Here is a 27,757-nt window from a genome sequence, read left to right as displayed (position 1 = left end):
TGCCTGTGTTTGTGTTGCCATTGGAAATATGTCATCCAAAAAGGTTTATTTACCTTTTGATCAATAATTTGTTTCCTCCGTTTAATTCAGTTTGTTTCACTTATCAGCAATTTTTTAAATTCTTTTTGCGTAAAGTTAAAAACAAACCTCTTGTGTACTATAAAAACAATATAAATGTGCAAACCATTTCCTCACACTTATTCTACCCGCACCCTTTGAAACCAAAGTCTCGTTAGGTTTGGGTTACATTTGTGTGTTTCTGCTGCCCCCTAAAGGCTCACTCGGAACAAGACTCCTCCCCACACCATATAAAAACTTCCAACATCACCTTTATTTAACTCGCATTCAAAGACGAAGTTTGTAATTTGGAGAAACTGTTCATGTGGTGAACGACTAATAATATGACCGTGTTTAGAGATAACACAACAGGTCACTCCTCCACTTTGGTACTAGACAAAAAAACAACTCTTCTCTTCACAGCTAACAGTGCGTTTGCAGAGTTCAGTTTATCAGTGCCGACTCATCAGTAGTGCTTTTCTCACTTTTTCTCACACAGGGAATGGAGAAGATCAATCTGCTCAGCGTATTCAAATCCAGGCCTGTGGGGAAGAACATAGCAGCCATGTTAAAGAGGAACCTGAAAAAAGGATGAGCAGCTCCTGTTTTGGAAATGAATAAAATACATTACCATATACAACAAACAAACCCACAGTTTCTACAACCATCTCACCGTCCGGGTGTCTCCAGGATCAGAGGGACGTTGTCCAGCCTGGGCTCATTGACAATTTCTTGAAATGCAGAGATTCCAATGTGACCTTTACCGATATCTTCATGCCGATCCAGGTTACAGCCAAGTTTACCTTCAGGTTACACAGAAAGAATAAGGAAAGACAACTAGAGACTTGCATGTGTGATTTTTCTGTCTCTATGCCCTGGCTATACCTTTGGAGTCATTAAGATGAATGGCCTTGAGGTAGTGGAGCCCCACTTCTTGGTCAAACTCATCCAGCATGGCCTTCACGCCTCCCTCTGCAGCAAGGTCGTATCCTCCCAAGACGAGACATAAAACAACAATTGAGCACAGAAAGAAACTCTCAGGTCTTATGCCAGGTTGAATATTTTAAGGTATCACAGCCCTGTTGGACAGAAAACAAATTTGAGGTTAACAGGCTGCTATCAGGTTTCACTCACCTGCTGCAAATGCATGGCAGGTATCCAGACATACTCCTACTCTGGTCTGGTCTCGCACTCTGTCTATGATGCTCTTTAGCTCACAAAACTTGCCGCCCACCGTACTGCCTTGGCCACTCATGTTCTCTAACACTGACCACACAGAAAGCCCGGAGAGCGAGAGACAAAGAAAGAATAAAAAAGGTTTTTAATATGACACACTCATACATTTGTAATATTTCTCTGTCGTTATCTCTTCAAACAGAGTCTGAACGCAGCTTTTGCTGTTGTATTCTGCTGTACGGTTTACCCCAGGTGTCAACAAGTAAAAGGCCCAGGTACACTCTTGGTTGCGTCCATCACGCCACACAATGTGCTACCTATGCTCACATCTAAACCTATCAAACGCAGAACAGCTAACATGACATCATACCTTTGTACTGTGGGAGAAAGTTGGAGAGCGAGAGCACCCAGTCAATCAGCAGGGTCGAACCCCAGACTTTCTTGATGGGAGGTGACAGCTCCAACCACTGAAAGTTGCACTGGCATTTATGTCAAACTTTCGTTAACATTAAAATGTCAAGCAAAGTTCAAATGGCTTTGTATTTAACAGACGTGCCATGCAAACATCATTCCTGTTGATAGGCATCAAAATCCAGTCATCAGGCACTTCATTAGATATGCATCTAATTAGTCACATGGCAGCAACTCAATGCAGGGAGAATTAAAACAATTTAAGTGACCTGGAATGTCGCATGGTTGGGCTGGTCTAAATATTATAGAAACTGATGATTTTCTAGGATTTTCCCACTTCTATCGTTTACAGAGAACCATCCAAAAAAGAAAAAATATCAATTGGGTGTCAATTCCTTGTTGATGCCAGAAGTCAGAGGAAAATGGTAAGACTGCTCTGAGATGATAGACATGCAAAGGTAATTTAAATAACCACTTGTTACAACCATGATATGCAGAAGAGCACAAACACAAAACACATCAAATCTTGAAGTAGATGGGCTACAACAGCAGAAGACCAGAATGGGTCCCACTCCTCTGAGCTAAGAGTAGAAAACTGAGGATACGGTTAAAATCAGCTCACCAAAACTACACAACAGGAGAGTGGAGAAACATTACTTGGTCTGATGAGTTTGGATGGTAGGGTCTGAATTTTCTTTATTGTTGGTACTGTACTCAAATGGTATTAAGGCAGTTCTAAAGGCAAAAGTGGGTCCAGCCCCACAGTAGCATGGATTATCTAATAAAGGTTTTACTGAGTGTATAGAATAACTATATATAAAGAGACTTAGTCCACTAACAGAAAGCTTAACAACATGAAGTTATATTTTGTGTAGGGATTCTTTGGATTCTTGTGTTAGAAAAACTCCGACCTGACTCTACTACCTCTATGCTACAAGCGCCGCCACAAACAGTCCTCTGGGTGATCACGTTTTTGTAGGCTTTGCTGGTGTGGAATGTGCTGCCTCCACTCTAAAGGTTTGCAGATTCAGTAGATTCCTTTTAAAAAGTCTGCAAAAGGCATATCTGTTTAGTCAAGCCTTTCGGTAATATGTATTCACCAGAGACCAGATGTATAACTGGAGTGTACACAAAAACATACATACACCTTTCCCTGCCCACCCACACAGGCTTGATGGAGCACTTTTGTGTATTAAGGCATAAATCACTGAGTTTTTGACAACTGGTTCTTTGCTACATTGTTTATCTCCCTTTTGTACTTTGGCTTAAAAACTCATCTTTTAGAAACGGGGAGGATAGGACATTTAGTAAGATTGACATGCACTGCTAATTGGTTTACAGTATGCCAGAGCAGCTACTGACCTTTACGGCAATGATTTATAGTCCTCTGCTGGACAGCACAGGATTTAGAACCAAATACAATAAAGAAGTGCTTTATGACATATGGTTTATAAAAGATGGATACAATCACTATGGCGTCATTAATTAGTAAAGTCTTGTTATGAAACCTCTGGCTGAGCTTTGTTGCTATGCTATTGGGTTCTTTCTGTTTTGAAAACCAGGTGAGCAAGTTCATACGGTAGTTACTTGCCACAGGCCCACACTAAGGTCGACCCAATTTTGTGCTCCTTCATATGCATTTTCTATAATATGAACTTCATGCTGTATTTAAATAAGACTTCAAACCAGCTATAAACCCACTGGTATAGTGCCTGCTGAGGTCAGAGATCAGAGTCAGAGAGTCATACCCGCGTACTCGGATATCAGATCTCTGGAGTGCCGCCGTTCTAGAAAAAGCTGGGAAAAACAGGATTTGTTTTGGTTCTTTGTCAGGTGGAGCCAGTCAGGTTTCACTGACAATAATGGCTAATACTTTTCTTTAGCCTGATCAGTGCTCTGTACAGTGGCAGTACAGATTAAACGTTTATAGTTTTATTGCTTTTTATGTTCAGTGCCGCCATCTTGGATTGCTAACTCAGGGCATGTTGGTCTGCTTCAATTTTCCAAGTGGGAAATCAGAGCTGAAGGGGCGTTCCACAAAAAAGTTTCGACTGGGAACTTGGAATTTTCAGTTGTCTTATTCGTGAAACCACAATTTCTGCAACCAGAGTTGCTGCCCCCTGTTGGTTATTAGAAAGAATGCACTGGCTTCACTTTTCAGACTGGGAACCTATGTCCATCTTTTAGATGGAGTCTATGAGTTTTATTATTACCTCTGGCAGTGTCTCTGCATATGGGTTTCATCAAAAAGGCAATGACTACAAGGTAGATACACACTGCTGGTTGTTTCAGGTGCTCTGGCGGCCCTCTGTACCTGTAACCACTGATGGTGTTTGCTGGTGAGCATAATTGATGGCGCTCGCAATCTTGTCCACACACTGCTCAGTGGTGATGGTACCCAGGGAGGAGCCGGGGTGGAAGTTATAGAGGCTGAGACCCAGGAGGTTGCAGCGGCTGAGCTCGTCCACCAGCATGGCCTGGCTCTTTTCAAACACATCTAGTTGAAAACATGGCATGCAGGTTAGACCAAAACGGAGAATAATTCTGCAAAGTATAATAAGAGATAACTAGGCATGAAAGGAATGGTAGACAATAATCAGTGTCTGACGGACCCTCTTTAGGAGATCCACAGTTCATCAGGTAGGAACCATGAGGCAAGATATGAGCTGGGTCAAACCCCTGTTGGGAACACAGCTCCTGAAACTTTGCTGCAGCTGTATGGTCCAATGCAGGCCTCTTCCACGATCGCTGGGAGCCCAGGAACAGGGCGAAACTGCTGCCACCCATCTCTGTACAGGACTCCACGGCTTTCCATATCCCACCTGTGGACGTGACGTCACACAAGTGTAAGTAAGTGTGTTTATCTTAAAGGGTTCCAAGAAGACGACATTAGGCCCTACCTTGAATGCCAACATGAGCTCCAATGTACTTCTTAGTTGCGCGGATGTTCTTCCTGTGTCCTCTCTCCTCGGTGTCCTCGCCCTCCTTTACTCCTGCAGAGGCATCCTCGTTTTTCCTTTTCCTCGTTCCCCTTTTTCTCTGACTCATGCTATGAAGAGAAAGTTGTAAGCAGCCCTTACGAAATAAGCAATAAGTTGACTGTCAGAAGTTTATGGAGGTCAAATAGCCTGTTTTATGCATCCCTCCAGGCAGAAGCCAGCCAGTCAGAGGGCTTCCACGCAGCTGCTACAGGCTGGTCATTGGAGACGCTTCATGCTGAGCAGCAAAATGGCCGCCCGTCACCCGACTGACTCCACAGCGCTTTGAATTTAAATTCTTCTGCACATTAGGGTTTACACTATTATAACGGTAGTGCTCACGAACCAGTACGTTATTACGCGTGTATTTTCATTTTCTGACACTTTACTTGATTCTCCGCTCAGGCGTCGCTGTTCTTGTAGCCTCGACGAATGCCTCAAAAAGCTAGAAAAAAATCGCACTGAAGCACTTTAGCTAAGCTAGCTAGCACGCTAGCGTATCTTCATATGTGATTCCCGAGGTAAGTGGGTGAATTTTTTACATTTCTCGGCGTTGCACTGGGACGTTGTTTGAATGCATGCGAGTGGGCTGCATCTTAATGGAATGCCATGCCACGGCGCTTGCAAACCAAGCTAGCGCCATTAACCTGGCTACTTGTAATTGCTGCTGTCACTGGATAATGCTACCTTAGCTTATCTGGCTAATGTTCGGTAGCATTAGCGCCGTTTTAGCTGTATTTTTGGCACTGCGTTAGCTGAGCTGGGTATTTGGCCCTCTTATGTGTTTGCTGTTCAAGAACGTTGTGTACACTTAATAGAGCAGTTACTGAACTTGCGTTGGTTTGAACTCGTTAATGTCTGCTGTGCACCGTGTCCACGTATTTTAGTCTGAACCCCTCCTTAACGTTAGCCTCGACGAAATATTTTATTAGCAGCAGCTGCTGAACTTGCCGCTTGTGTAAACCTGAAGGGGCGAGGATGAATGTGTCTGACTATTTCAGCTAAAGCGGATTTATTCACCCGTGTCTTCGGTTTTTGAATATGCCTTTCCATTTAAGCTCAAAACTCAAACCTTTTTGTGCTGTGGGGCTAGCTGCCGAATGCTGGTGAGCTTGGAATAACGTTGACAGGTATGTCACGCATAAGCTGCTGGATAAGGTTTACTATACTGCAGATCTGACAGATTGAAATAACATCGTGATGATATCTGGCTTTCTGATACTTCTGGCCTGAGATCATAAATGCTTCAAGGACGATGACAAGTCGCTGTCCCCAAATGTAGGAATCCTGCTTTATGGAAGTGTTAACGACACGAAGCAAAAACGAAACCAACATAAGACCGAGGCAGCCGGAGCATACCAGATTGCTTGGGTTTTTCTTTAAACGAGCCCCTTTAAAGGAGAAAACTAACGACTTGTGTTTTAACGTGCTAACATGAACCCAGACATGCTAATGTTGCGGTTATTGCCATATTGTAATGCATACATGATTTACATTTTGCGCATTTACGGGCGCTTCCCTGGTTCCGCTCTAATAGAAATGAATGACATTTCTATCACCCTGTTAAATAAACAGTATAAACCATTCGTTTCTTTTAAAAATCGTAGTATAGCTCAGCTGTTCCATCTTCAAACTGAAAAATCTAACAATACCATGTTTAGCTTGTCCCTGACATCCATCCTGCTCTAGGGATCATAGAGGAGCTATGGGGAATCCTAATGACAATGCACTCTTTGCTGTAGCTGAAATCTGCTTTTTTTATTATTCTTATTTTATTTATTTAAAGCCAGTAAAGAGTATGATTCTGGGTTTGTAACTGCCAGCACACTGTCTCAAAAACAAATCTAGATTTCAAACTTTCAGTTTCTGTTATGGGTTCCTGGATATGTAGGTCCAGTCAATCAAGCTTAACTGATTGGACCTACAGGACCTAAAGGTCCATTTATCCAATTGTCCAGTGGAAGTGTAGTGACAGAGATTGTATCTGATATGGAGTTAGAATTAAATGTTTTCTTTTTTTTTCCCTTGAATAAATTTGGTTTACAGGAAAAATCTAGAAAATATGAAAACAAACTGTTGCTTGTTCTAATATAGTTGATACAAAATTACAATTTTGAATAGCCTGCTATTTTTTCTACAGAAGAAAGGAGCATCAGGACAGGAGCAGTAGTTCATGGAAGACAAGAAAAGGAAAAAAGACGAAAAAAGGAAAAGGGAAGCCTCTCAGAAGGTGAGTGTGTTTGTATTACCAGATTTCATGTCCTCTAGGACAGATATTCTCAAATTCAAATGAACGTTTGTATCTTGACACAGTATGCAGGCAGTAAAATATGTGCACATTCACCCATATCATTTAAAATGGCAGTTCTGCATGGATATATGTATGGTTCTATTAAAGTGACTTCAGTGTGCTCTCTTATCTCAGGTGGACACATTTGAACTGTCACATTAAGTCAGTGGGTTCAACAACAGCATTTAGTTTGGATTTTGAATTTTTGATCTTACATTATGCCATTTCAGATTTTTGGTATACACGTATATACAATTTAACTATGTTTGACAAGATACCTGATTCATGATCTTGGCTAATTTGGGCTTCCTGAAGCTATGGAGTTGCAGTCAACACTGCAGCTGTTGAACTTGTTGCAATGAAATCTCTTGTCCTTAAATGTCCTTAGATGTTACATTAATTTTGTGAGGACTAAATGTTGACAGATTATGTGAATAGTGAAAGACTAATAATATAAAAAAAAAACAGTTTCCTTTCTTTGTCTGGCTCAAAAAGAAACAAAAAACAAACTAAATTTTAACACGACTTTCTGCTTCTCTTCATTTTAGGTTGCAGAGCAAAAAAACAAAGGTAAGCAGCACAGTGATGTATTTTTATGGAGTTTGATATAAATATTAGTTTGCTCCTAAATATTTTTATGTCTAAAAAGATTGTGATGGCATCACAGTCACAGTAACATTATTTCTCTAGCTTAATAATGTGTTGGACAACACTTGATGCATTTTTTAATTTTTAAACGAGAGCACATTCATCTGCATCAGCGATTTCTTTGTTTTATAGTCCAGTTTGTTATCCATTTCTGGCAAATGCTTGATTAGAGGTTACATTTGAAGTAAATAAAACTTGCATTCTTAAAATGCACCTGCTTAAACAAATACCTCTCTCACCTCCTTGCTCTTCTTGTAGTGCCAGACTTGACTAAGCCGGCTTCTGCCCAGTCTTCTGCTACCCAGAGCAGCTCTGCCTCCCCCAGCCCTGGACCCACCCCCTCTGCCTCCCCATCTCCAGCCACCTCAGGCCCTGGCAGTGCTGCCACCCCATCACAGGGCGGCAACAATGCCAAGCGCCTGGCAGTGGCCAACGGACAGCCCACCTCCACCACCAGTTCTTCCTCCACCGCTGGCGGCTCCAGTGTTGCTGGAAACAGCAGTGCAAGTAGCGGAGGCGGAGCTCAGGCGCCTCAGCAGCCACCGCGCTACATGCCGAGAGAAGTGCCGCCACGATTCCGCTGCCAGCAGGACCATAAAGTGCTACTGAAGAGGGGTCAGCCGCCACTGTCCTCCATGCTGCTGGGAGGGGGGGTGGGAGGAGATGGCCCCAATGCAAACATGGCTGCTGTTTCAGGTAAGTGTTAACAATGCTGTTGGTCACAAGTATTAAAGCGGGTTTGTCAACTAATCACAGGGTGGTGTTTTTGGTGTAGAGTCTCCTGTCTGCTTGCTAAAGAGTCATTTGAAAAAGGCAAGCATTGAAGGCCTGCAACCTGTGATGTGTTTGTGAAATAGAGGCTATTGTCACACATTAATTCTGGGAAATGTCAGGAAAATCAAGTTAATGCATAATCTAGATGGTTTTCTCACATAGCAGAAAACAGGAGATGGGTGATTAAACCAGTATTGTTTGTATTATTAGTCAAGGGTGCTACCTTGGCCATGTGTGAACAGAGCAGAGAAGATGTCTGCTTCCTCACTGTGAATTCTCAGAATTGTTTCCTGTCTGATGTGACTGACTCAAACATTTGGAGCAAATGTAAACATTTGAAGCTCCACCTGGTGTGTCTCTGCATGTTTGGAAACCGCTGTTGTAAAGCACTGTCTGATCCGCAAGCGTTACATAGCTCTGTCAAAGCACAGGTCATTTACTGCATTATTTAATGTTTTTTGTTCTTTTTTTGTTTTGTTTTTTTAACTGATGAAGAGTCTAAAGTTGCTCTTTTGTGGGATTTACTTTTACAGATTCCGGCACAGCAGCCTCCTCATTGGCTCTCACCTCATCATCAGTTGCTGCTTCTACTACTACTTCTAATTATGCAAATTCCATGTGGGTGGCAAGCTCAGGCAGCCAGGCCTCCTCTCAGGGCAGGGAGAAGGTGATTGTTGATGGCAATGACCTAGAGGAGTGGCCTAGTATTGCTGGCAGTGATGGAGGGAGCAGCGGCAACAACGGAATGCCTGTGAATAGCATTAGTGCCTCTGGCAACCAATCCTCACCCACTTCCTCGTTCTCTTTGCCCAATGAATGTATGCAGTCGTCCAGCAGTTCAGCGTGGGTGACGGCTGCCTCCCAGGGTCATCTTGGAGGAGGTATTGCAGTAACTGCAGCTGGGCCTCTGCTACAACAGTCCTCCTCACTTTCCAAAGCCCCCGCTGTGCCAGGGAGCCATGATGCCAGTGGCTCCGTTGATGGCAGCAGTGGGATTCCAGGTGCCAACTTCAATCCAAATGCCAACCCTTCAGCCTGGCCTGCACTGGTGCAGCAGGATGGCCCCGCTGCTGTAGGTGAAGGAGGTCAGTCTTCCTTTCACCATCAGGGCCCTGGCGGGTCTGCCAACAACTCTGCTTCCCTAGGGGCAGCCGGTGTCCTGGGGGGTCACCCATCTTTATCTGTGAATCAATCAAACACCCATCAGCACCAACTTCACCAAATGCCATCCAGAGACAGAGAAATGGGTGGAGGGAATTGGGATAGTAAATCAGCGGGACCAAAAATTGCGGGGGGAGAAGGGATAGGGGGAGGAATGGACCATGGTGCGGGAGGAAGTGGGATGAGTGAAGAGCACAGCCTTGTCTCCTCATGGAGAGGCCAGCCTTCTTACCCTGCAGCTAACTCCAAAAAGGGTGCCTCAAGGACTGATGGTTGGGAGAGTGGAGGAACTTGCACGGGGGTATTTGGAGCTGCAGAAGGGGATAATGGGACTTCAGGTTGGGGTTATCCAAGTTCCACAAGTGGGGTTAATGTTTGGGGTAGTGCTGGAAATGGGGGCAACATGACTCAAACCTCTGGGGTATCTCAGGGAGGGTGGGGGTTATCGGGAGATGGTGGTGAAAGAGGGATTTCTGGTAGTGAGTGGGGTGGAAACTCTGGTGGGGTTGGTGGACCGAATCCAGGAGGTGAGGGAATGAGTGGAGCCTGCAGCAGTAACAGCAGCAGTAGTGGAGGCAGCACAGCAGGGAACCCGCCCACTGCTTCCTCCTCTTCCTCAACAGCCACCACTACTACCAGAGCCTGGGACAATCAGAAAGGAGAGAGTGAAACGGGAGAATGGGGTGAGGGTGTAGGAGGACAAGGAGGATCGTCGTCCAGTGGTGGAAATTCTAGAAGTGGGGGCGCGCCTAATAGCAGCCGACCACGTCGGCAGGCAGTTGATGCAGAAGCTGCCTTACAGAGCCTGCTAAATCGCTCTGATCTGGATCCTCGGGTCCTGTCTAACACAGGCTGGGGCCAGACACAGATCCGCCAAAACACAGAATGGAACATTGATAAACATGCAGGACAGAGTAAAGGTGGATCCTCATCAGCTACATCAAAACATCCACCTTCTCTCGGTGGTCCTTCTCAATATTCTAGTGGACCTAGGACCTTAAGCACTGATTCTGTGACTCCAGGGGTCAGCCCTTCCCTGGTTCCATCCACTGGGTCCTCTGGTGAGGGCTGGGAGAGCAGCAGCAACAGTAGCAGTAGTGGGGCTTCTTTGTCTGGGAGAGCCCCACCACCTATCGGCCCCAACATGAGAAATATTGGCGTATCACAATCTGGGCCAGTGACTCCAACTGGACCTGTTATAGGGTCAGGGGTAGTGCCAGGCCCTAGCCAACAGGGGAAAGCTACAGGCTGGGGTGGAGGAGGGATGGGGGCTGGGGATTGCCAGGAAGCCACAGGTTGGGGTAGTGATGAATACAGAGGCAATAGTAGAGGAGAAAAAGGAGGATGGGGTGATCTTGGGAAACAAAGTGACTCTGTGACTGGATGCTGGGGAAGAAGTCAGGATGAAAAAGGGACAGGAGGGTGGAAAGACATGGGTGGGAATGGAGGGGGTGGGTGGGGATCAGAACAGAAGGCTGGGGTAGGTAAGAATTGGGGAGAGCAAGACTCCAAATTAAACAGTGGTGGAGGAGGGTGGGGAGATGAGAGGAAGAATGGAGGAGGGCACTCAGGTGGGGATTTAGGTGTGGGTGGGTGGGGAGACTGGGGTGAAAGTGCTCCCCGGAGGACCTGGGGGGCAGGGGGTACAGGTGGTGGAGGAAGTGGAGGAGGGGGTATTGGTGTTGTTGGAGGCATGGGGTCCAAACCCCAACAAAGTTGGAGTGGAGGAAACAAAATGCACCAGATGCCAAACAGCCAGTCGGGCTCCATCACAGGCCCACAGGCACAACTGCAACAGCAACAATCACAGCATCCACAGCTGCACCAAGCAATGGACCAAGGGGCTATGCAAGGGGGTGGGGGGAGGAAACTCATCTCTCAAGCCCAGAATCAGAACCAAAGCTCAGGCTGGACTTCAGGGCCCATCCCTGGTGTCCCTGGAGGAGATGGAAGTGGATCTGAACCAAGCGGCTGGGAGGAACCCTCGCCGCAGTCCATAAGCCGGAAGAATGAAGTAGATGATGGAACATCAGCATGGGGAGACCCAGATCATTACAAACCGGTCAACCTGTGGGATAAGAACAGTGGTCATGCAGTCCAGGGCCAGGCCCAGGGCCCGGCCCAGGCCCAGGCCCAGCAGCAGCAACAGCAGCAGCAACAGCAGCAGCAGCAACAGCAGCAGCAACAGCAACAGCAGGGACCTCCAGTGCAGCAGCAGCCCAGCAGGCAGACTGCAGCACTTGGAGGTAACAGAGACTTCAACACTGGACCTGGGAAGTCTTCCGCTATGGGTAAGTTATTAGGAATTTAATTTAACTAACCAGGGTGTAATCATAAGTTCCATAACTCAACCCATACAAATCCACAACAATACCTGATAATTTTTTTTTTTATCAATTTCTTGTTCCAGTTCGTCTCCCTGTTCACCTCTGTTAATTTCTTTTATCTGACTGTTTGCATTTCCGCCATCATGTCAAAGTGTACTCAAAGAGCAGTGATAAACTTATGGAGGAAACTGATCTGTCCTAGATATTGAGAATCATTGCTGGTAATCATAGCTGGCCTCAGATTCCAAACAGGACTTTTTAGTGGTATAGTTATAGTTTTCAAACCTGAATGCAACCTGCCGCATGCTTATCATTTCTGTCACTGTTTATTATTTGTGCATTTTGAATTAGTCTCCCTCAGGGTCAGACTCAAGTCTGCGTAAAGACATTACTCACTGAACGTGCTGCGCAAAAAAACAATGCGAAATTCAGAATTCTACGGATCAGAACCAGCCAAATAACCTGTATACACACCAAGCGCGTTGCATTTTTGTAGAATTCTTTTTTTAAAGACTGAAATAAAAAATGAGGTTGACATGAAGTGATGAAGAGCTGGTCCTGATGTTTATAAACAAGAAAATGAAGAAACAAATTCTTGGTTCATCCAGTTCTCACAGGAAGGCAGGAGTAGGGAGAATTTCATGGTTTGATCCAGGAGTTGAAGATGTATCACGGCTTTCTTACGTATGAAAGGATGTCATAGGCGAGTTTGAACACTTCTTGGCAGAGTTGGGAACACAATTTCAGAGAGCCGAGTGTGTTTAGCTGTGTGTCTGAGGTAAAATGGTATCATTTTATTATTTCCATATAGGGCTGCTCAATTAATCACGATTACGATCTGGGCTTTCAACGATCATTAAAAATGACTGAGCCGATTATTAGCCCCTCCCTCATTTATCCGCGACACCTTAAAGGCCGGTCCGTGGAAAATATTGTCGGGCATAAACCGGTCCGTGGCGCAAAAAAGGTTGGAGACCGCTGATTAAGAGGACCCGAGGGAAGCTCGGAAAGCTAAGCAGAAGTTATTTGGAGAGTGACTGCTGTTGGTTGAAAAGAGAGGTAAAAAAAAAAAAAACTTCAGTGGTGTTGCACACTATGTTATATTATTTTTTTAAAGTCATTGTTAACCCTTTAAAGCCGGTCAGAGCAGCACGCTCCGTTTTGCGTAAGTATTTTTAAATCCCTGTAGAACCTGAACCGTGTAAGCTAGCGCAATAATTTGTTTTGCATATGAAACCGGAGGAGTTGTACTTACATCTGATGCCATCAGCTTGTCCTCGGTCACGGTTTCGTTCCACATATAGCTTTGCAAAAATTGCATAAAAAGCGCTTGCAGGAACAAAAACATAATATTCCAGAAACACGCTTTGCCGTTCCGATCAGCTGTTCGTAACACTTCCCACAGTGAAATGATGCACATGCTGGTTTCTTTGCAAATTTGCATCATAGGATTGTTTTTTGTTTTTCCTGCAGTATATAAAAATTGCTGTATCTCCAAAATAAAACTATGAAGACACTCAAAATAAATTTCCTGTTGTTGTAAACAATTTTTTGCAACTTTATTGTTTTTAAAGTTTTGAGGGATAAGCCTCTTAAATTTCTCCAAGTAGAAATATATGTAAACAAAACAAAAGCGATTTTCAATTTTTTTTTGTAGTTTATTGCACTTTTTTGCAATTTATGTAATTACTATGGACTTAATGCATACATATTATTAAAATATGGGCTATAACAGTTGTATTGATGTATAGCAACTTGAAATGCTCCCACAAATGGCACTACAGCATGTAAAAATATAATATATATATATATAAGCTCTGGTGGACTTGGTTCTATAGTAGGTCTTAAAGGGTTAAATAAATATCGTCAAATAATCGTGATCTCAATTTCAGTGAAAATAATCGTGATTATCATTTTTGCCATAATCGAGCAGCCCTATTTCCATATCAGTGAAAATACATAATTGTTGTGATTGGCTGCATTAAGAATGGGCGAGCCTGAAAAATATTTTTAATGCAGAAAAATATTCATATAGATTTTACGCACCCGGTGTGAAAAAGCCTTTAATCTGAGGAAATGCATTTGGCACAAACCACTTTAACTTTAGTTTGTGTCTTTGTACACTGGCACACGTGCATACCAGTCATCATTGTTGATCACCACCCACTCGACTCACCAGATTTTTGTTCCCTTTGACTTTTATCTTTCCCCAAATTTAAATTGAATGGTGACCATTTTGTATACACTGGAGGATTTTAAACTCTCAAGTGGTTCACAAGCAGGGTTTCTGTGCAGGAAGTGTTGCCTTGTTGCAGTGAAGTCTTGAAGTGGAGGTCAGACCACTTTAGATCAGATAAAGCCGATACAGTTAATCTGAATGCATTGTTTTCACTTTAGATGAGTGATGAAACATTTCTTCCTTTGAAAGCATTGTGTCTAGGTGAACTAGATCAGGTATTGTTGGTTGTTTTTTTGTTTTGTTTTTTGTTTTTGTTTTGTTTTTGTTGTCTTTTTTATAGCCAGAGTTGCTGAACTCGTTCACACCTTATACATTGTTACACATTGTAATGTGAAAATGAGAAAGGTCTGATTTGTGCTATGATTTATTTTTATCTTTTTTGGAATAAAAGTGATCCCATTGGTTAGTAAGATTTTCTTGTGGTTAAACACAAGGATATTATGTTAAATGTACTGAAATCAAAACAAAACAGTTTTCTGTATAATTGCTTTGTATAAATTGATATTTGTTCATTGCTTAAACAGCAATTTGAAGAAGCTGAAGTTTGCCACCAAAAATCACTGTTTGAATGAAGTGAACAAATCAGAAATCCACTGTTGAATGTGCAGTTTTAATGGGACAGCTAGAGCAACTGTTATATAGGTCATCACTGAAGTTTAGTGTTATAAGATAGCAGCTCAGCCATGGGAAAGTAGTCAACCAAGCAGCAGCTTGACGTTTTTGCAGTCGTGACTGTGGAACCACAGTAGCAGTGAAGCGTCATTGCTGACTGATAGCGGAAGCCAGTATGGTTGCAGACAAAACACTTTGATTTTTGGATCAGTGAGCCAGACCACATGAAGCCATGAACTGTTCAAAGAAGTGTCCTTTGTGTAGACTCTTATTTTTTTACTTCCCCTGTAAAAACAAACAAATAAACATTGATTAAAAGAAGCCTCTTTCTTGTTTCTCACCTTAACCATGCCCATGTGTATCTGCAGGTCCATCAGGCTGGGGGAGCACTTCCCCAACTAGTCCTACAGTAGACAATGGCACAGCAGCTTGGGGGAAGCCTAGTGATGCTCCGACTGGTTGGGGAGACCCTGATGATGCTGGAGGAAAGACAACATGCTGGGGAAACCCTTCTTCAAATCCCATCAAATCTGGTCAGAAAATCAGTTTTAAACGAAACCACGTCTTTGAAATGAATCGCAAGTGTTAGTCATACAGTCTGATTTTGAGGTTTGCATTGGTTGTACCGGGTTTTGTTATGATGCATGATGCAGTAGACACACAACTAAAGTGTTTGTATTTATATAAATGTCATTTTCTAATGGCTTTAATCATAATCTGATAATGGCTTGTAACTTTTATTCTGCAGGTTCAAAGACTATGCAAGATGGCTGGGGGAACAAAGAGAGCCCTGTGGCAGCATCACGTAACCCAAGCTGGGAGGATGAGGAGGAAGGTGGCGGCATGTGGAATAGTACTGGCTCCCAGGGAAGTGGGTCATCTTGGGGACAGGGAAGCAATGGTGGCTGGGGTCAGAGCCACAGTGGGAAGAAGCCCAGCAGTAAGGTGGGTTACTGTTGGGGAAAATTGATCTCTGTAAAGGAAAAATCAATTATTAAGTGGAAGGACAGATGTCCTTAACAGGTTCTGTTTTATTAAAAAAAAAACAATTAAATTATTTGAAGTAATTTCATGATTTTTTTTTTTTTTTTAATATATTTATTTAGCCATCATTTAGTCTTGTCAACATTCCTTAGGAGAGATAAAATAAATGGTAAATGGCCTGTATTTGTATAGCCCTTTACTTAGTCCTTATGGACCACAAAGCACTTTACACTACATTCAGTCATCCACCCATTCACACACTGGTGATGGCAAGCTACATTGTAGCCACAGCTGCCCTGGGGCGCACTGACAGAGGCGAGTAAACATACTTACGTGAATTAGTCCCACAATTGGAATGCTTTTATTGTGAATTCTTATAACAAAAAAAATCTTTAAAGTCATTTCCTTTGCTCTCCTTGTATTTGTCTCTTAGGGCCAATTGAAAGCTGGTGGAGGAGAGTCATGGATGGGCCCCATTAACAGACAGTTCTCTAACATGGGGTTGATGGTAAGATAGAAACGTTCTTACTTCTTGTTGTGGTAGGAATTCATACTAAAAATTAACATAAATTACATTTGACACGTTATAGTGTTCTGTGCAGTGAGTGTTAAAAGCAGTGCTCATGATGGTGAAATTGGGTTTCTTTGTTGGACAGAATGATGATCCCAGTGGCCCAAACATTGACCCAACTTCAGGTTCTATCCAGGAGAAGAAAATAGAGATGGATAAAAGAGGCATGGGAATGACTGATTACAATGGAGACATGAGGAAGGGAGGAAGAGGAGGAGGTGTGGGGGTGTCTTATCGTCCTCCTGGTTCCAAAGAGGCAGCACCTGGGGATGCTGGGGCTTATTATGACAAGGTGATGCCTCATTACCATGTCTTTGTATCTCGTGTCTTTCATGTCTAGATAACATGTTGTCTTTTATCATAATTTTTTCCTCTTGTGATTCTACCTTTTCTTCCTGCCTGTTCCATTTGCCTCATTTCTCCTTTCCTCAAACTTCCCCTACACCATAATATACCACCAAAACTGGTCTTCCACTGGCTGTCACTGTGACAGACATTGCCTTTGATCAATCAGGATGGGTGCCTTGGGGAGGAGGGTCCTTGCTCTCTGTACTCTCCACCCTCTGTCTACAAGCCCCATTCCCTCTTCAACCACTCTATCCCCTTTAGACAAGTAAGATAATCACTCCTTTTGTTTCTGCCCTAATGTCTTTAAAGTCCTTGTATAAATCTTCTGTTTTCATTAGATGTTCATAAATATGAAAAGTTTTACATCCACCTTCTGTCACATTCGGCTTAATTTTTTAAGATTTTCACATACTCCATCCTCCACTGTAGGTCATCTGACATTTAATTTTCTGTGTTTGATCGCAGGCTGGTCACAATATCTTTGGCAGTAGTGGAGGAATGGCTCAGTCCAGACATCAGCCAAGTATCCCGCAGATAAACCAGTCACCAGGGATACGAGCGCAAGTGCCTCATCAGTTCCTGTCACCTCAGGTATTAAAATTTTTTTTTATTTAATAGATTTAAATTTAAATGACAGAAAAGTTCCTGTTTTTCCACTATCTACGATAAAAGTTTATTATTATTGTTTTAAATATTGGATAGTCTTGGCAATGAGCTACCAGAACTTATTCTGTAAGTTTTCACATTTATTATTTAGAAAAACTGAGACCTGTTTTTGAAATTGTACTTCATCTTCTTATATTAAGACATTTCAGGCACTAAATGTTTACTTAAATGTCTTTACTCTATTAGAAAGGGGAGAGTAACTGATCTAGCCCACTTGAAGATCAAAGTGGGCTATGTGGTGTAAATTTAGTTTGACATCTGCGTCATACATTAAACCATTCTCATTTTGTGCCATGTTGTTTTTATTGTTTATATCGGATGTAGCTGATACAAATGCAGAATGATTTCAACTTGGAAACTGTAAAGGCTGTACTTTTCTTTGTAAGCCAGATTTGCCTTGTAGCTGGTGTTATGTAACAAAATACTCATATTCTAGAGCCCTGCATTTTCTGGCATTGCTCAGTTTAGTACGGTTAGAATACATACATACATGGATACATACATTACTTATGTAATTACTTAATGAGTCTTAAGTAAAAAGTAATATGCTAATGTAGCATACATCATTCCTCTTGTTCATAGATCTGCTGATCTGTCTGTAGACTTGGTTGGTGTCCAGTCATCTCTCATTTTTTACAATAAGCAACTCTTGCTTAACATTCTCATTTAAGTGAAAGCGATCAAAAGCCTTGTAACACCCTGCACTTAGCGAGACTATAAGAGTTAGTAAATGGTTAATATTTTAATATGGCCATACATTACAATTTCTTTTAAAAGTTAGAAATATTATGTATGTAGTCAGTTTTAGTTTTTACCAAAAAAAAAAAAAATCAGTGTTTCAGACTGGAAAAGATTTCATGAAGCTTTCAGTCAGTGCATCTCTGTCACCAACTGATGAGATAAAGGGATTGAATGTTGATCAGGAAGAAGCTAATGTACTTGCTTATAGTTACAGGAAAGCAAAATGTTTCTTTGGTAACAGGTGTGCCCGTCTGCTGTCTGTCTCTAGGTGCCAGGCTCTGTGCTGAAGCAGATGCCCCCTCCCAGTGGAAACATGGGGGGAGTTGGTGGTGTGGGAGGGGTGGCAGGAGTTGGGGGAGGTGTGTTCCCTCCGCAGCTGTCCCCCCAGCATATTGCAATGCTCAGCAGCATCTACCCACCCCACATCCAGTTTCAGCTGGTGAGAAGCAGCATTATATGTCTCTGAAGGCTACTGCAGGGCTCCAGCACACATCTGCTAAGGGCATAGGCAAGGCTGTACGCAGCCACTGGAGAATCTGATCTGTACTTTTCGTACACCACCGTTACCAAGGCGTCATTCCCTCTGATTGTTACTTTCTCATATGTGTGACTAATTTTCATGCATAATTTGTGTGACACAGTCAGCATATATATGAAATTATGTAGCCAAATAGCTAGAAGGAAATTAATTTTTTTTGTTATAACACTGAAACCGTAAAATCCATTCAAATACTTTTGCAGTGTGAAGGATGCAAAACAAAATGTGACCTAAAACTGGTCTTGAAGCAAACTTTTTCTCTTTTTTTTCTGGCTTGTACAGTGAACTTCCAAAAATATTGCTCTTAATTCTTTTTTCTTTATGTTGCGATCTCACGTCCTTTTGCATCTTTTTTAATGTCCATTCAGGCTTGTCAGCTCCTCCTCCAACAGCAGCAGCAGCCGCAACAACAACAGCAGCAGCAGCAGCAGCTACTGCAAAACCAGAGGAAGTTCACACCAAACACACGTCAGCAGACTGACCCTCAGCAGGTATACACACACACACACACACACACACACACACACACACACACACACACACTTCTCTCTTCTTGTTTTGTTTTGTTTTTGTTTTTTACTTCCACCTCTTCAATGATTGTTCTTGTTTTTTGTTATATCATCTCAGCTGGCCAGGATTATGGCGGTGCTCCAGCAGCAGAGGCAGGTCGGGGGGTTAAGCAGCAGCTCCAAACTATCCCCCTCCCACCATGGTGGAGGAGGGGGTCCTAAACTGCCTGTGGCTGATCCCATGTCCCACCCAGGCCTGGCACCATCTGTGGCTGACCTGCACCAAAAAAATCTAGGACCATACTCTGGTAAACAATTACTTTTTAAATAAAAAAATGTCCTAAAACTGTTGTTTCAACAATGAAACTGAAACATTTTTTAATTTTGAAATTAACTGAATGTAGTGTAGGTTGGTTTTTTTTGTTTTTTGTTTTATGGCAGCTGTGGATTCACTTTACTACATATGTGTTAAAACAAAATAACCTTTGTAATATTTCTCTTCAGGGTTTGGATCTGGGGTGAACCTTACAGGTCTGGACCTGGGTGGCTCTGTGGTGGGGGGGCCTGGAGCCATGAAGGACCTAGGGGGTCAGCAGTCCCGTTTCAAGTGGATGATGGAGGGAAACTGTTCTCCAGACACTTCCTCATCTGAGAATGCGTTTCATAAAAATGGTGAGATTATAACTTTTTTTGAAAGTAATTTCATAGTGCAGGCAGAAAGGGTTAAGATTAGCTGTGAAGTCGCATCTTACTGTGATCGCTCTCTTCCTACCTACCAGGTCCTGTCACCCCCATAAAGATGCCAGGGGGCTCACCATATGCGCAGTATGACATGATGGTTGGAGAAGGGCTGAGTGACAGTTGGCATCGCACCCCTGGCAACAAGATGTGTGCCAAGCCTGCCTCCACACCAAGCTGGCCCCCTGGTTAGTGACTACCTTAAATCAAGATGATGATTATCAAATTTGTGCACTATATGTAACGAGGACGTGAAACACAACATGTATTACCTCTAATTTTAATCATAGACACCTGCTTTAAAAAAAAAGCTGTCATACATTATCAGTCTATGAAACTAGATTTAAAAATTCAGTGTTTTAAGTTAGTTGTTAGAGCAAATCTTGACATCAGTGACATCACTGTGTTGGTTGGTTGCTGTTAATAGCCCACCATTGGTTTATGTCAGCTAAACAGTGACAGAACCATTAACCCAGTGGAAAACAAGGAAACCAAAACTAAAAAGTACTTTAAGGGGGTCACTTCAGTACAGCAATGAGTTTTTCTCTTTTCTCTTAAGTGGTTCTTTGTTGATGCCAGCTGAGCTGAAATGGGAGAATCTACCCATTAGCCATCATGCTAGAGTTTATAGAGCACTTTATAAATGAGGACTGTGTGCAGAAAAGGGTGGCTCAGACTAACAAGCTGAAGTCTAAGGCTGGCCCCTCTGTTTAATTTTGCCTTGTTAGGTGTACAGATTGTCCCACCTGGCCAGCTAACACAAGAATTAGCTGTGCGCTGTAAGGAGATGGCCGGGTAGTGCTATAAACAGTAATTAATTAGTATTAATAAAAGCCAAAAAAATTAAGTTTGATCATTGTACTCAGCATGATTCTAATAGACTACACTCAGTAAATGATTGTGAAAAGAATAACCACAATGCTTAATTTTGTTACATTTTATTTTCATCACTGTCACTGCCAGCTGTCCACATGAAAAGTAGATGACATTCACAACACCAAACAACATTTCAGGAGGACAGTAAAGCTTCTGTTTCAACAAAATCGAAGTCTTAAAATAGTCTTATATGTGAATTTAGCCGTTTAACTAATAGCGGTTACCCAATGGTCACTTTAGAGTCTGTGCTCCTGACTTAATTGCCAATTACTGCAAGTTTGCAAAGTAGCTTACTAACTAGCAGGTATACTAGTTTTGAACACTTGAAACAACATCTGTGGATGTGATTTTCAGCTTAAAATGAGCAACTTTTAAAAAAATGTCAGTTTAGTTCGACATCTTCAACTAAAGCCAAGCTATTGTTAGCATAAGTGTACCTGCTGTTGGCTGTCTCCACACAGACTTCACAAAGCGAGCATGTTGCTTCTCCCAAAATATCCCTCTCACAGCAGAGTATCTGGTAAGGGTGGGTAGAGCTAGGGTGGCATCCCTGTGCAGTTACCATACCTGTATAAGGTGGTGTTTCTCAACCTCTCTACACCTCCGTATAGCACCAATTGTTATTTGAGCAATTTTTTGTCATAAATGTCTTTCATGCTTACTGGCTTGAAAACATAAACCATAAGGTGTCAAAGGTAACTTGTCAAATCATCTGTCAGCGCCATCTTCTGCCAACTACCTGTTAATTTGTCTTTCTTCCCCTCTGTAATAAGCTAACCACTTGTAATTTACTATGAACAGAAAAAAAGAACAACTCTTAATTTCGTGTAAAACCAACTAAATTGTGCTGTTTCATGTCCTCTTTAAGCCTGTAGGGTTAAAGTTTAGGCTTTTCAGGCTTTAACGGACCACATGTTTGTTTTTTCTTTAGAGTTCCAGCCTGGTGTGCCATGGAAAGGAATTGACCGTGTTGACCCTGAGTCTGACCCCTACATGACCCCAGGGAGCATGATGGGAAACACAGTGCCACCCACTCTCAATGATACAGAGCACCAATTGTTACAAGACAATACAGGTTAGCATTTGCGTGTCGACACCCGATACTCTTATGGATACCACTCCTCATATTTTGCTACCAAGTAAAGATATAAACAGGGAGTTGTGGCTCCTTTTTGCACAGTGGCGCAGTCCAAAATTATATTTTTCATCTCATCTGCATTACTGAGCAGGTATGAGACGTTCAATTTAGTTTTTTCACATAGATCAGTGTTTTTACTGCCAGTGCAAGTGGGTTTGTTTTCACAGTAAACTTGGTCGCAGCCTGCTGACACAGATTTTTCCCTCTTGTGTTTTCCCTTATCTGACTAATTGGAAACAAGTGCTTAAAACTGAAACTAATGGCTTTCCTAAAGGTTTAAAAGGAAGGTTTTGTTTTCCTCCACTGTGATTGATTTCATAGTCGGAGAGAGTCACTGGGTTTTTTCCAGGATGTTGTTGTAACTTTGGTATAAAAAGTGTCATGAGTGTCACTTTTGTGGTGATTCAGCGCTTTATGACATGAAATAGAAAATTAATCTTCATTGGATTCATATGTTGTTTTCCAAATTTTGCTGATGTTCACTTGGCATGTATAAAAAGCAGTTTGACATTGGAAAGGTGCAACTTTAGCTCTACATATGTTACTCATGGAGGCTGTTTTTGCATCGTTTATGATCATTCATTTTATGGTTCTCACTATCTTTGTATGCAGATTCCACCCCTCCTCTCAACACCTTGCTGCCTTCACCTGGTGCCTGGCCCTACAGTGCCTCAGACAGTCCTCTCAACAACGCACACAACTCAGGTAACCATACACATGAATATATACCATCTTCCTTCTAGGCTTTTGGTTAATTTATCTACGTTTGTATTTTTGCTTCATAATTTCTGGTAATAGTGAATTGTCGGGTTTTTAATAAACTCTACAAGAAGAGAAAGTAAATGAAGCGGTGAAAGAATTTCCAATATACATTTGAATTGGATTTGATTGCTTTGAAGGTCACAATTTTAACAGATTCAGGTTTAAATGTTATTCTGCAGATACTTGGATAATTTGCAGTGAAATCTGGACGGCACTTAAATATGTTAGAAAATTCTAGTCCTGGAAAACCATGGACATCAGGGAGTAGCTTTGTAATGAACCAGTTAAAAGAATATGGAATATATGTGTTGCTCCTTACATTAATCCACTGTCTGCAGATATTTTAAAGTCTCCGTCTTGCCTGTGTCCTTTTGTCTCCTACAGCAAAGTACACAGAATACAAGACCAGCTGGCCCCCAGAGCCCATTGGACCTAAGTCTTGGAAAGCCAGTCGTGGCAGCAGCCAGACCCAGTTATCCCGCCCACCTCCAGGCCTAGCCAGTCAAAAGCAGCCATCGCCTTCCCCTTGGTCAGGAGGAGCCCCTCGATTGGCTGCCCGCAGCTGGAGTAGTGGCTCAAACAGCACTGGTAACGCTGTGACTAATTTTTCATGTTGTTTTGGTTTTTGTCTTTGAACGCAGTAATTTTTAAAAATGTTTAGTCAGGAGATTTAAAAAAAAAATGTCTTTGATTACTGAAAGTGTTATTTTGAGCTAAAGAATCCATTTATATTTCATTTGGAAGATTAAGTGAGGCTCAGTTCATGCAGTGGGAAAGTTGTTCATCATTTATTTTGAGAAACTGGGAGGAAAAATAAAGTGACACTCCATGGATGACTCCTGTTACTAAGACCACTTTTCTCCTCGGTTTCTTTTCTGTGCAGGCTCGACCTGGAGTGACGGCAGCTCTCGAGAAACCTGCTGGTTGGTGCTCAGCAACCTCACGCCACAGGTACACAAACACACACATTCAGGCAGATCTGCAGAAAAAGAATTTCTCAAAATGCAGAGAAGAAAACAAATAAAACTATTTATTAATTAATTCAAACTGATTAGTCCATTTCACATTTGTATTAGCGGCAGTGGGAGCTGAGGCTAAAGCAGCCTCCTCCACCTCCTCTTGGGGTATCTCTAGCACTCCCACTCCCAGGCCAGATCAGAGAGGTCTCTCGTCCAATCCTGATCATGTGCCTGAACAAGTAGAACTGAGTCCTCTAAGTAATCTGTATTGTTGTAGAGTCTTTAACTTAAAGTGCTTTGAGGCAACAGTTGTGATTTGGTGCTGCATAAATAAAATTGAACTAAATTTCTCTGCTGAACATGGAGTCCAGTATTGACCACCTAAAGCATCTTTAAACAAATGTTTTATTTATTTATTTATTTAGTTATATATATTTTTTTAAAGGCCTCATGATCACCATCTCTGTTGCCTTCCTTAATTCTTGGTGTGGTGCTGTTGTGGAAGCACACCTTGTAAGGTCTAGTGATCCCCAAAGCTATCTTAGCTGGAGCTAAATGCTTGTGACACACCAAACAGACCTGTGATTATTATCCAGACTTACATGATTCTCTATGAACCGCAGAAATCACCACCTATCTCTATAGCCAGCCCAACAGAATCTACTTAGACAGCCTGAAACTGCAGTGAAGGTCCATCATGGTTGCCCCTGATTTTGGCAGTGCTGTGTTTCAGTGTTTGAAACATAGCACATTTAAAAATCCCAGTCTGTTTGACATCTTAACCTATTACTGTCCTTTTAAGATCTTTCGTCTGCTTGTTTTTTTTTTTTTTTTTTTTACTACAGATTGATGGATCCACTCTGAGAACCATCTGCATGCAGCACGGGCCGTTGTTGACCTTTCACCTTGGCCTGACCCAGGGCACTGCTCTGATTCGCTACAGCTCCAGACAAGAGGCAGCCAAGGCTCAGAGTGCACTTCACATGTAAGGAATTATTTTGATAACATCTTTTTAAAGTAAATCTTAAAGTAAAAGAAACTAACGTAGCATCTTGGCTTAGCTTAATATGTTGACTAGAAGTGGTAGCAAATGGCTAGCTTGCCTTTATTCACCGTCAACAAAAAACCATCTACCAGTAAATCTAAAGGTCAGCATTATATTGTCCTAGTTTGTTTCATAATTGAGCATTTTCTCTGTAAAATATCATAACGCTTGACTTTCAAGAGTTGCAAAGATCCCTGTTACTGATCCCTGGAAAAGTGTTAAACCATTAAGTGTTGTTTTTACAATAAAGTTCTGAAGTTTAGAGGTGATCTGGATCCTGCAGAAAGAACAAGCCTAGTCATTTTCACTTGCTCGCAAACGTGATGTGTAGCAAACCATATTCTGGTATAGTTTCACTTTGTGTGTTTCACAGTTGTGTAGACTATACATCACAAACTGAGTGTTAAACTTTCGTTTGCAGTTCATTTTGAGGCTGAAAAGCCTTTTGAGGCCCTTCATTCATTACAAGTGTATGACGGACTTTCTGTTTACCCCAGGTGTGTTTTGGGTAACACAACCATCTTAGCGGAGTTTATGAGTGAGGAAGATGTGGCTCGCTACATTGCACATTCCCAGGCTGGAGGAGCAGGAAGCGGAGGAGCTGCAGCCGGCTCCCAAGGCTCCGGGCCTACAGCAGCCTCCATAGTTGGGGCTAACAGTAACGGAGGAAGCTGTGAAAGAGGTGGAGCAGGAGGAAACGGTGGGGTAGGAGGAGTAGATGGAGCTTCCACAGTCGGAGGGGCAGGAAATGGAGGAGCTGGGTCTTCCAGTTCTGCATGGCAAAGTCTAGAAAGCACAGGCAGCTCGTCGGACCAGTCTGCCACCCAGGGGCCCGGATTGGGCATTTTCACCCAATGGAGCACCAACGGCACCGGGATAGGTGGGGCCGGAGGTGTGGAGGCCGGAAGGCAGGGTCTGTGGGGAAGTGTGGGTGGGATGGGGGGGACAGGGTACCCCAGCAGTAGCCTCTGGGCTTCTCCGGCGCTTGAGGATCGTCACCAGATGGGCAGCCCCGCCTCGCTGCTTCCAGGGGACCTCCTGGGCGGGGGGGGCGACTCTATCTGAGGGGCCAGCTGACACACACGTTTTACACCTAAGGTGAAACACGTCATGCTCTGCATTGACGTGGAGAAAAAAAAGCTACACTGGTCATCCAACATAGACACTCAACAGTCATACTACACACAAGCTACATGCACACATTACTTTCACACAGACATTAAACCGCCTAACTTTAAATGAAGACAACAGTAAAACTTGAACCGGGGGAAAAAGGTGAAATCCATTAAACTCTTTAGGACGTAACTGGATAGCTCTTTGTCTTTGTACTTCAGACCACACACCTGCATTCAGAGACCCAATCACTCAGGCATGCACTGTAGACAGGCTCAGCCAGAGTCCTACACGTCAACAAGTTTAGCTATTGCTGTTTTTAGTGTGCCACTTTTTTTAATTTTATATTGCTATTTAATGGTCAAATCTCAAAAGTCAGACATGCAGACTGAGCCCTCTTAGACCTGGCTGGCGTACTTCGGAGTTCCCACTTTTGGAAGCTTAAGAGTGGGAAGGATCGGGACTTTATAAAAAATCTGGGACAGCGCCACACTACTGAGTCAAATGGACGATCAGCAACGTTTGAGATGCGCAAAAGGAAAGAGTCTTTTTAGTAGGTACCGACACGTCTACATTGGTGGGAATATGCCATCACTATGGGACCCAGGGTGGAAAAAACACAAAACAAAAAAAACAACATTAGCCAAACTTGCACTATATGCCTCTGGGTTTGTTGTTGACGCATCCTTCCACAAATCCCTCCATGTTTGAAACAGAGCTACAACACAACTACATAGACCTTAAAGAACAATTAAATGTTACAGCAGCAGTGGCCTTGGCTAACACCCAGCGGCCACCCACCCTCCATGTCAACAGCGTCGTCACACCTTTTCATCAGTTACACACTGCTCTTATATTTGACAAGCAAAATTGTATCTCCTTGTCGATGTGCGTTGGTTGTTTATCAGTTTGTTTTCTGTTTTAGAAGAAATGAGAAATGTGTGGAAAAAAACAGTGGAAATCCAGAGATGTCCTCTTATTTGCCCTTCAAACACTGACCTCGCTATTGTATTTTTTCTTACTCAAGAAATCAAGTTGGTTATTATATATTGTCATGATGTAATGGTGACTATGATCACATATTTACTCGCTGTACAAGGTGCCCTCCTGCCTGCCTGTGTGTGCATGAACTGAGTGTTGACAGTTACGACCGAATGGAGAAGGATGTGATTATGATGACAATTATATCGGGAGTGTCTGTGTTATTGCTGCAACATTGAATGTTTATTTTCCTTTTTTTCTTTTTTCTTGTCCATGAGAGATTCATGTGTGTGCGTGCGTGCTTGCCTTTGAACACTGATCTTCTCCAGTCAGGGAAGTGAATAGATGTAAATCTGACAGCTTACATTTGAGAGAAAGACTGTGTGTGTGTGTGTGTGTGTGTGTGTGTGTGTGTGTGTACACACACATTTTTGCGTGCTTGACTGGATGTTGTGATAGCTAAAAAGTTCAAAAACATTGGCACTATTGCATTTGTCTCCTAAGTTGTGTTTTTAGTCGCTTTTTGTTTCCGTTTATATATATTTTTCTTTTAAATGCAATAAGAGAATATTTTGTTTTTAAGACGAAGCAACCAACCGAAGGCATTTTTATTAAGATGCCACATCTTACCATACCAAGCTGAGCTGGAAACAGTGTTTTACAGACACGTTAAAGACATTTTATGTTTTACTGTGTTTCTTTTTATTATGTATCAGTTTAAATTAAGTCAGTCTTTATTATCACTCCTGTTCAGGATGTTTTCCTTTGTTTCAGATGTTACATAAAAGGAGAGGAAATTAATTTAAAGCAGAAAAGAACAAGATAATAAAGGTTGAATTGAAGCACTGTCTTTTTTTCACTTTGTGCCTCTGAGTAGTTTTCTTGAGAAGTCGAGGGTGGCATAGACTGTTATTTGTGCTTTCAGGATTTTGTTTTCTAAGTATTTTTGTCTACGATTTGATGAACTAAATTGATTTTCTCTGACATAGGAAGGAACATTTAAAGAAAAAAAAGGTCATGGTCACTGAACTCACAAAACATCTTTTGACTTAAATCATACGCCAGTTATGATCTCACTATCAAATGTCTTAATAGGATAAAATGAAGTGTTGACA

At 42.4% G+C, this 27,757-nt stretch overlaps 2 protein-coding genes across 5 annotated transcripts; one reads left to right on the top strand and one right to left on the bottom strand.

The window, feature by feature from the left end:
* Nucleotides 1-311: 311 nt before the first annotated feature.
* On the bottom strand, nucleotides 312-5,822 carry LOC146568070 (uncharacterized). 2 transcript variants are annotated; one of them, XM_085283825.1, is made up of 8 exons: nucleotides 5,695-5,822; nucleotides 4,545-4,693; nucleotides 4,257-4,466; nucleotides 3,959-4,141; nucleotides 1,192-1,323; nucleotides 943-1,047; nucleotides 731-860; nucleotides 312-599 (listed from the first exon to the last, which is right to left on the bottom strand). In XM_085283825.1, exons 2-8 carry the CDS (start codon nucleotides 4,690-4,692, stop codon nucleotides 539-541), a joined length of 969 nt encoding a protein of 322 aa, XP_085139951.1. In that variant the 5' UTR covers nucleotide 4,693; nucleotides 5,695-5,822; the 3' UTR covers nucleotides 312-538. The 2 variants fall into 2 exon arrangements, with proteins under 2 accessions (XP_085139951.1, XP_085139952.1); XM_085283826.1 differs by lacking the exon at nucleotides 5,695-5,822 and having other exon boundaries at nucleotides 711-860; nucleotides 4,545-4,853.
* tnrc6ba (trinucleotide repeat containing adaptor 6Ba) lies at nucleotides 4,862-27,484 on the top strand. Of its 3 annotated transcripts, none has more exons than XM_085283819.1 (22): nucleotides 4,862-5,143; nucleotides 6,763-6,852; nucleotides 7,461-7,482; nucleotides 7,819-8,256; nucleotides 8,868-11,786; nucleotides 15,042-15,206; nucleotides 15,422-15,618; nucleotides 16,091-16,165; nucleotides 16,314-16,520; nucleotides 16,722-16,841; nucleotides 17,042-17,167; nucleotides 18,252-18,422; nucleotides 18,890-19,012; nucleotides 19,149-19,338; nucleotides 19,535-19,702; nucleotides 19,810-19,956; nucleotides 21,576-21,719; nucleotides 22,395-22,487; nucleotides 22,929-23,132; nucleotides 23,428-23,495; nucleotides 24,349-24,488; nucleotides 25,046-27,484. In XM_085283819.1, exons 2-22 carry the CDS (start codon nucleotides 6,796-6,798, stop codon nucleotides 25,611-25,613), a joined length of 6,342 nt encoding a protein of 2,113 aa, XP_085139945.1. In that variant the 5' UTR covers nucleotides 4,862-5,143; nucleotides 6,763-6,795; the 3' UTR covers nucleotides 25,614-27,484. The 3 variants fall into 3 exon arrangements, with proteins under 3 accessions (XP_085139945.1, XP_085139947.1, XP_085139946.1); XM_085283820.1 differs by lacking the exon at nucleotides 4,862-5,143 and adding an exon at nucleotides 5,279-5,752; XM_085283821.1 differs by lacking the exon at nucleotides 16,722-16,841.
* The last annotated feature ends 273 nt before the right edge of the window (nucleotides 27,485-27,757 follow it).

This window comes from Mchenga conophoros, linkage group LG8, assembly GCF_057382185.1.
Source record: "Mchenga conophoros isolate Kocher_MC1m ecotype Shallow Benthic linkage group LG8, M_conophoros_male_GT1.1, whole genome shotgun sequence".
NCBI lineage: Eukaryota > Metazoa > Chordata > Actinopteri > Cichliformes > Cichlidae > Mchenga > Mchenga conophoros.
The sequence above is the reverse complement of the archived record's forward strand: the minus strand, read 5'-3'. Positions and strand labels throughout refer to the sequence as shown.

What these genes read in the sequence shown, in the direction of transcription:
- LOC146568070 (XM_085283825.1), bottom strand. Translation starts at nt 4,692, where the DNA reads ATGAGTCAGAGAAAAAGGGGAACGAGGAAAAGGAAAAACGAGGATGCC. An exon ending in AGCTCATGTTGGCATTCAAG is followed by an intron (nt 4,467 to 4,544) that starts GTAGGGCCTAAT and finishes TCACGTCCACAG; the next exon opens with GTGGGATATGGAAAGCCGTG. An exon ending in TCATCTTAATGACTCCAAAG is followed by an intron (nt 861 to 942) that starts GTATAGCCAGGG and finishes TGTAACCTGAAG; the next exon opens with GTAAACTTGGCTGTAACCTG.
- tnrc6ba (XM_085283819.1), top strand. Translation starts at nt 6,796, where the DNA reads ATGGAAGACAAGAAAAGGAAAAAAGACGAAAAAAGGAAAAGGGAAGCC. An exon ending in ATTGTTACAAGACAATACAG is followed by an intron (nt 21,720 to 22,394) that starts GTTAGCATTTGC and finishes CTTTGTATGCAG; the next exon opens with ATTCCACCCCTCCTCTCAAC. An exon ending in GCTCAGAGTGCACTTCACAT is followed by an intron (nt 24,489 to 25,045) that starts GTAAGGAATTAT and finishes TGTTTACCCCAG; the next exon opens with GTGTGTTTTGGGTAACACAA.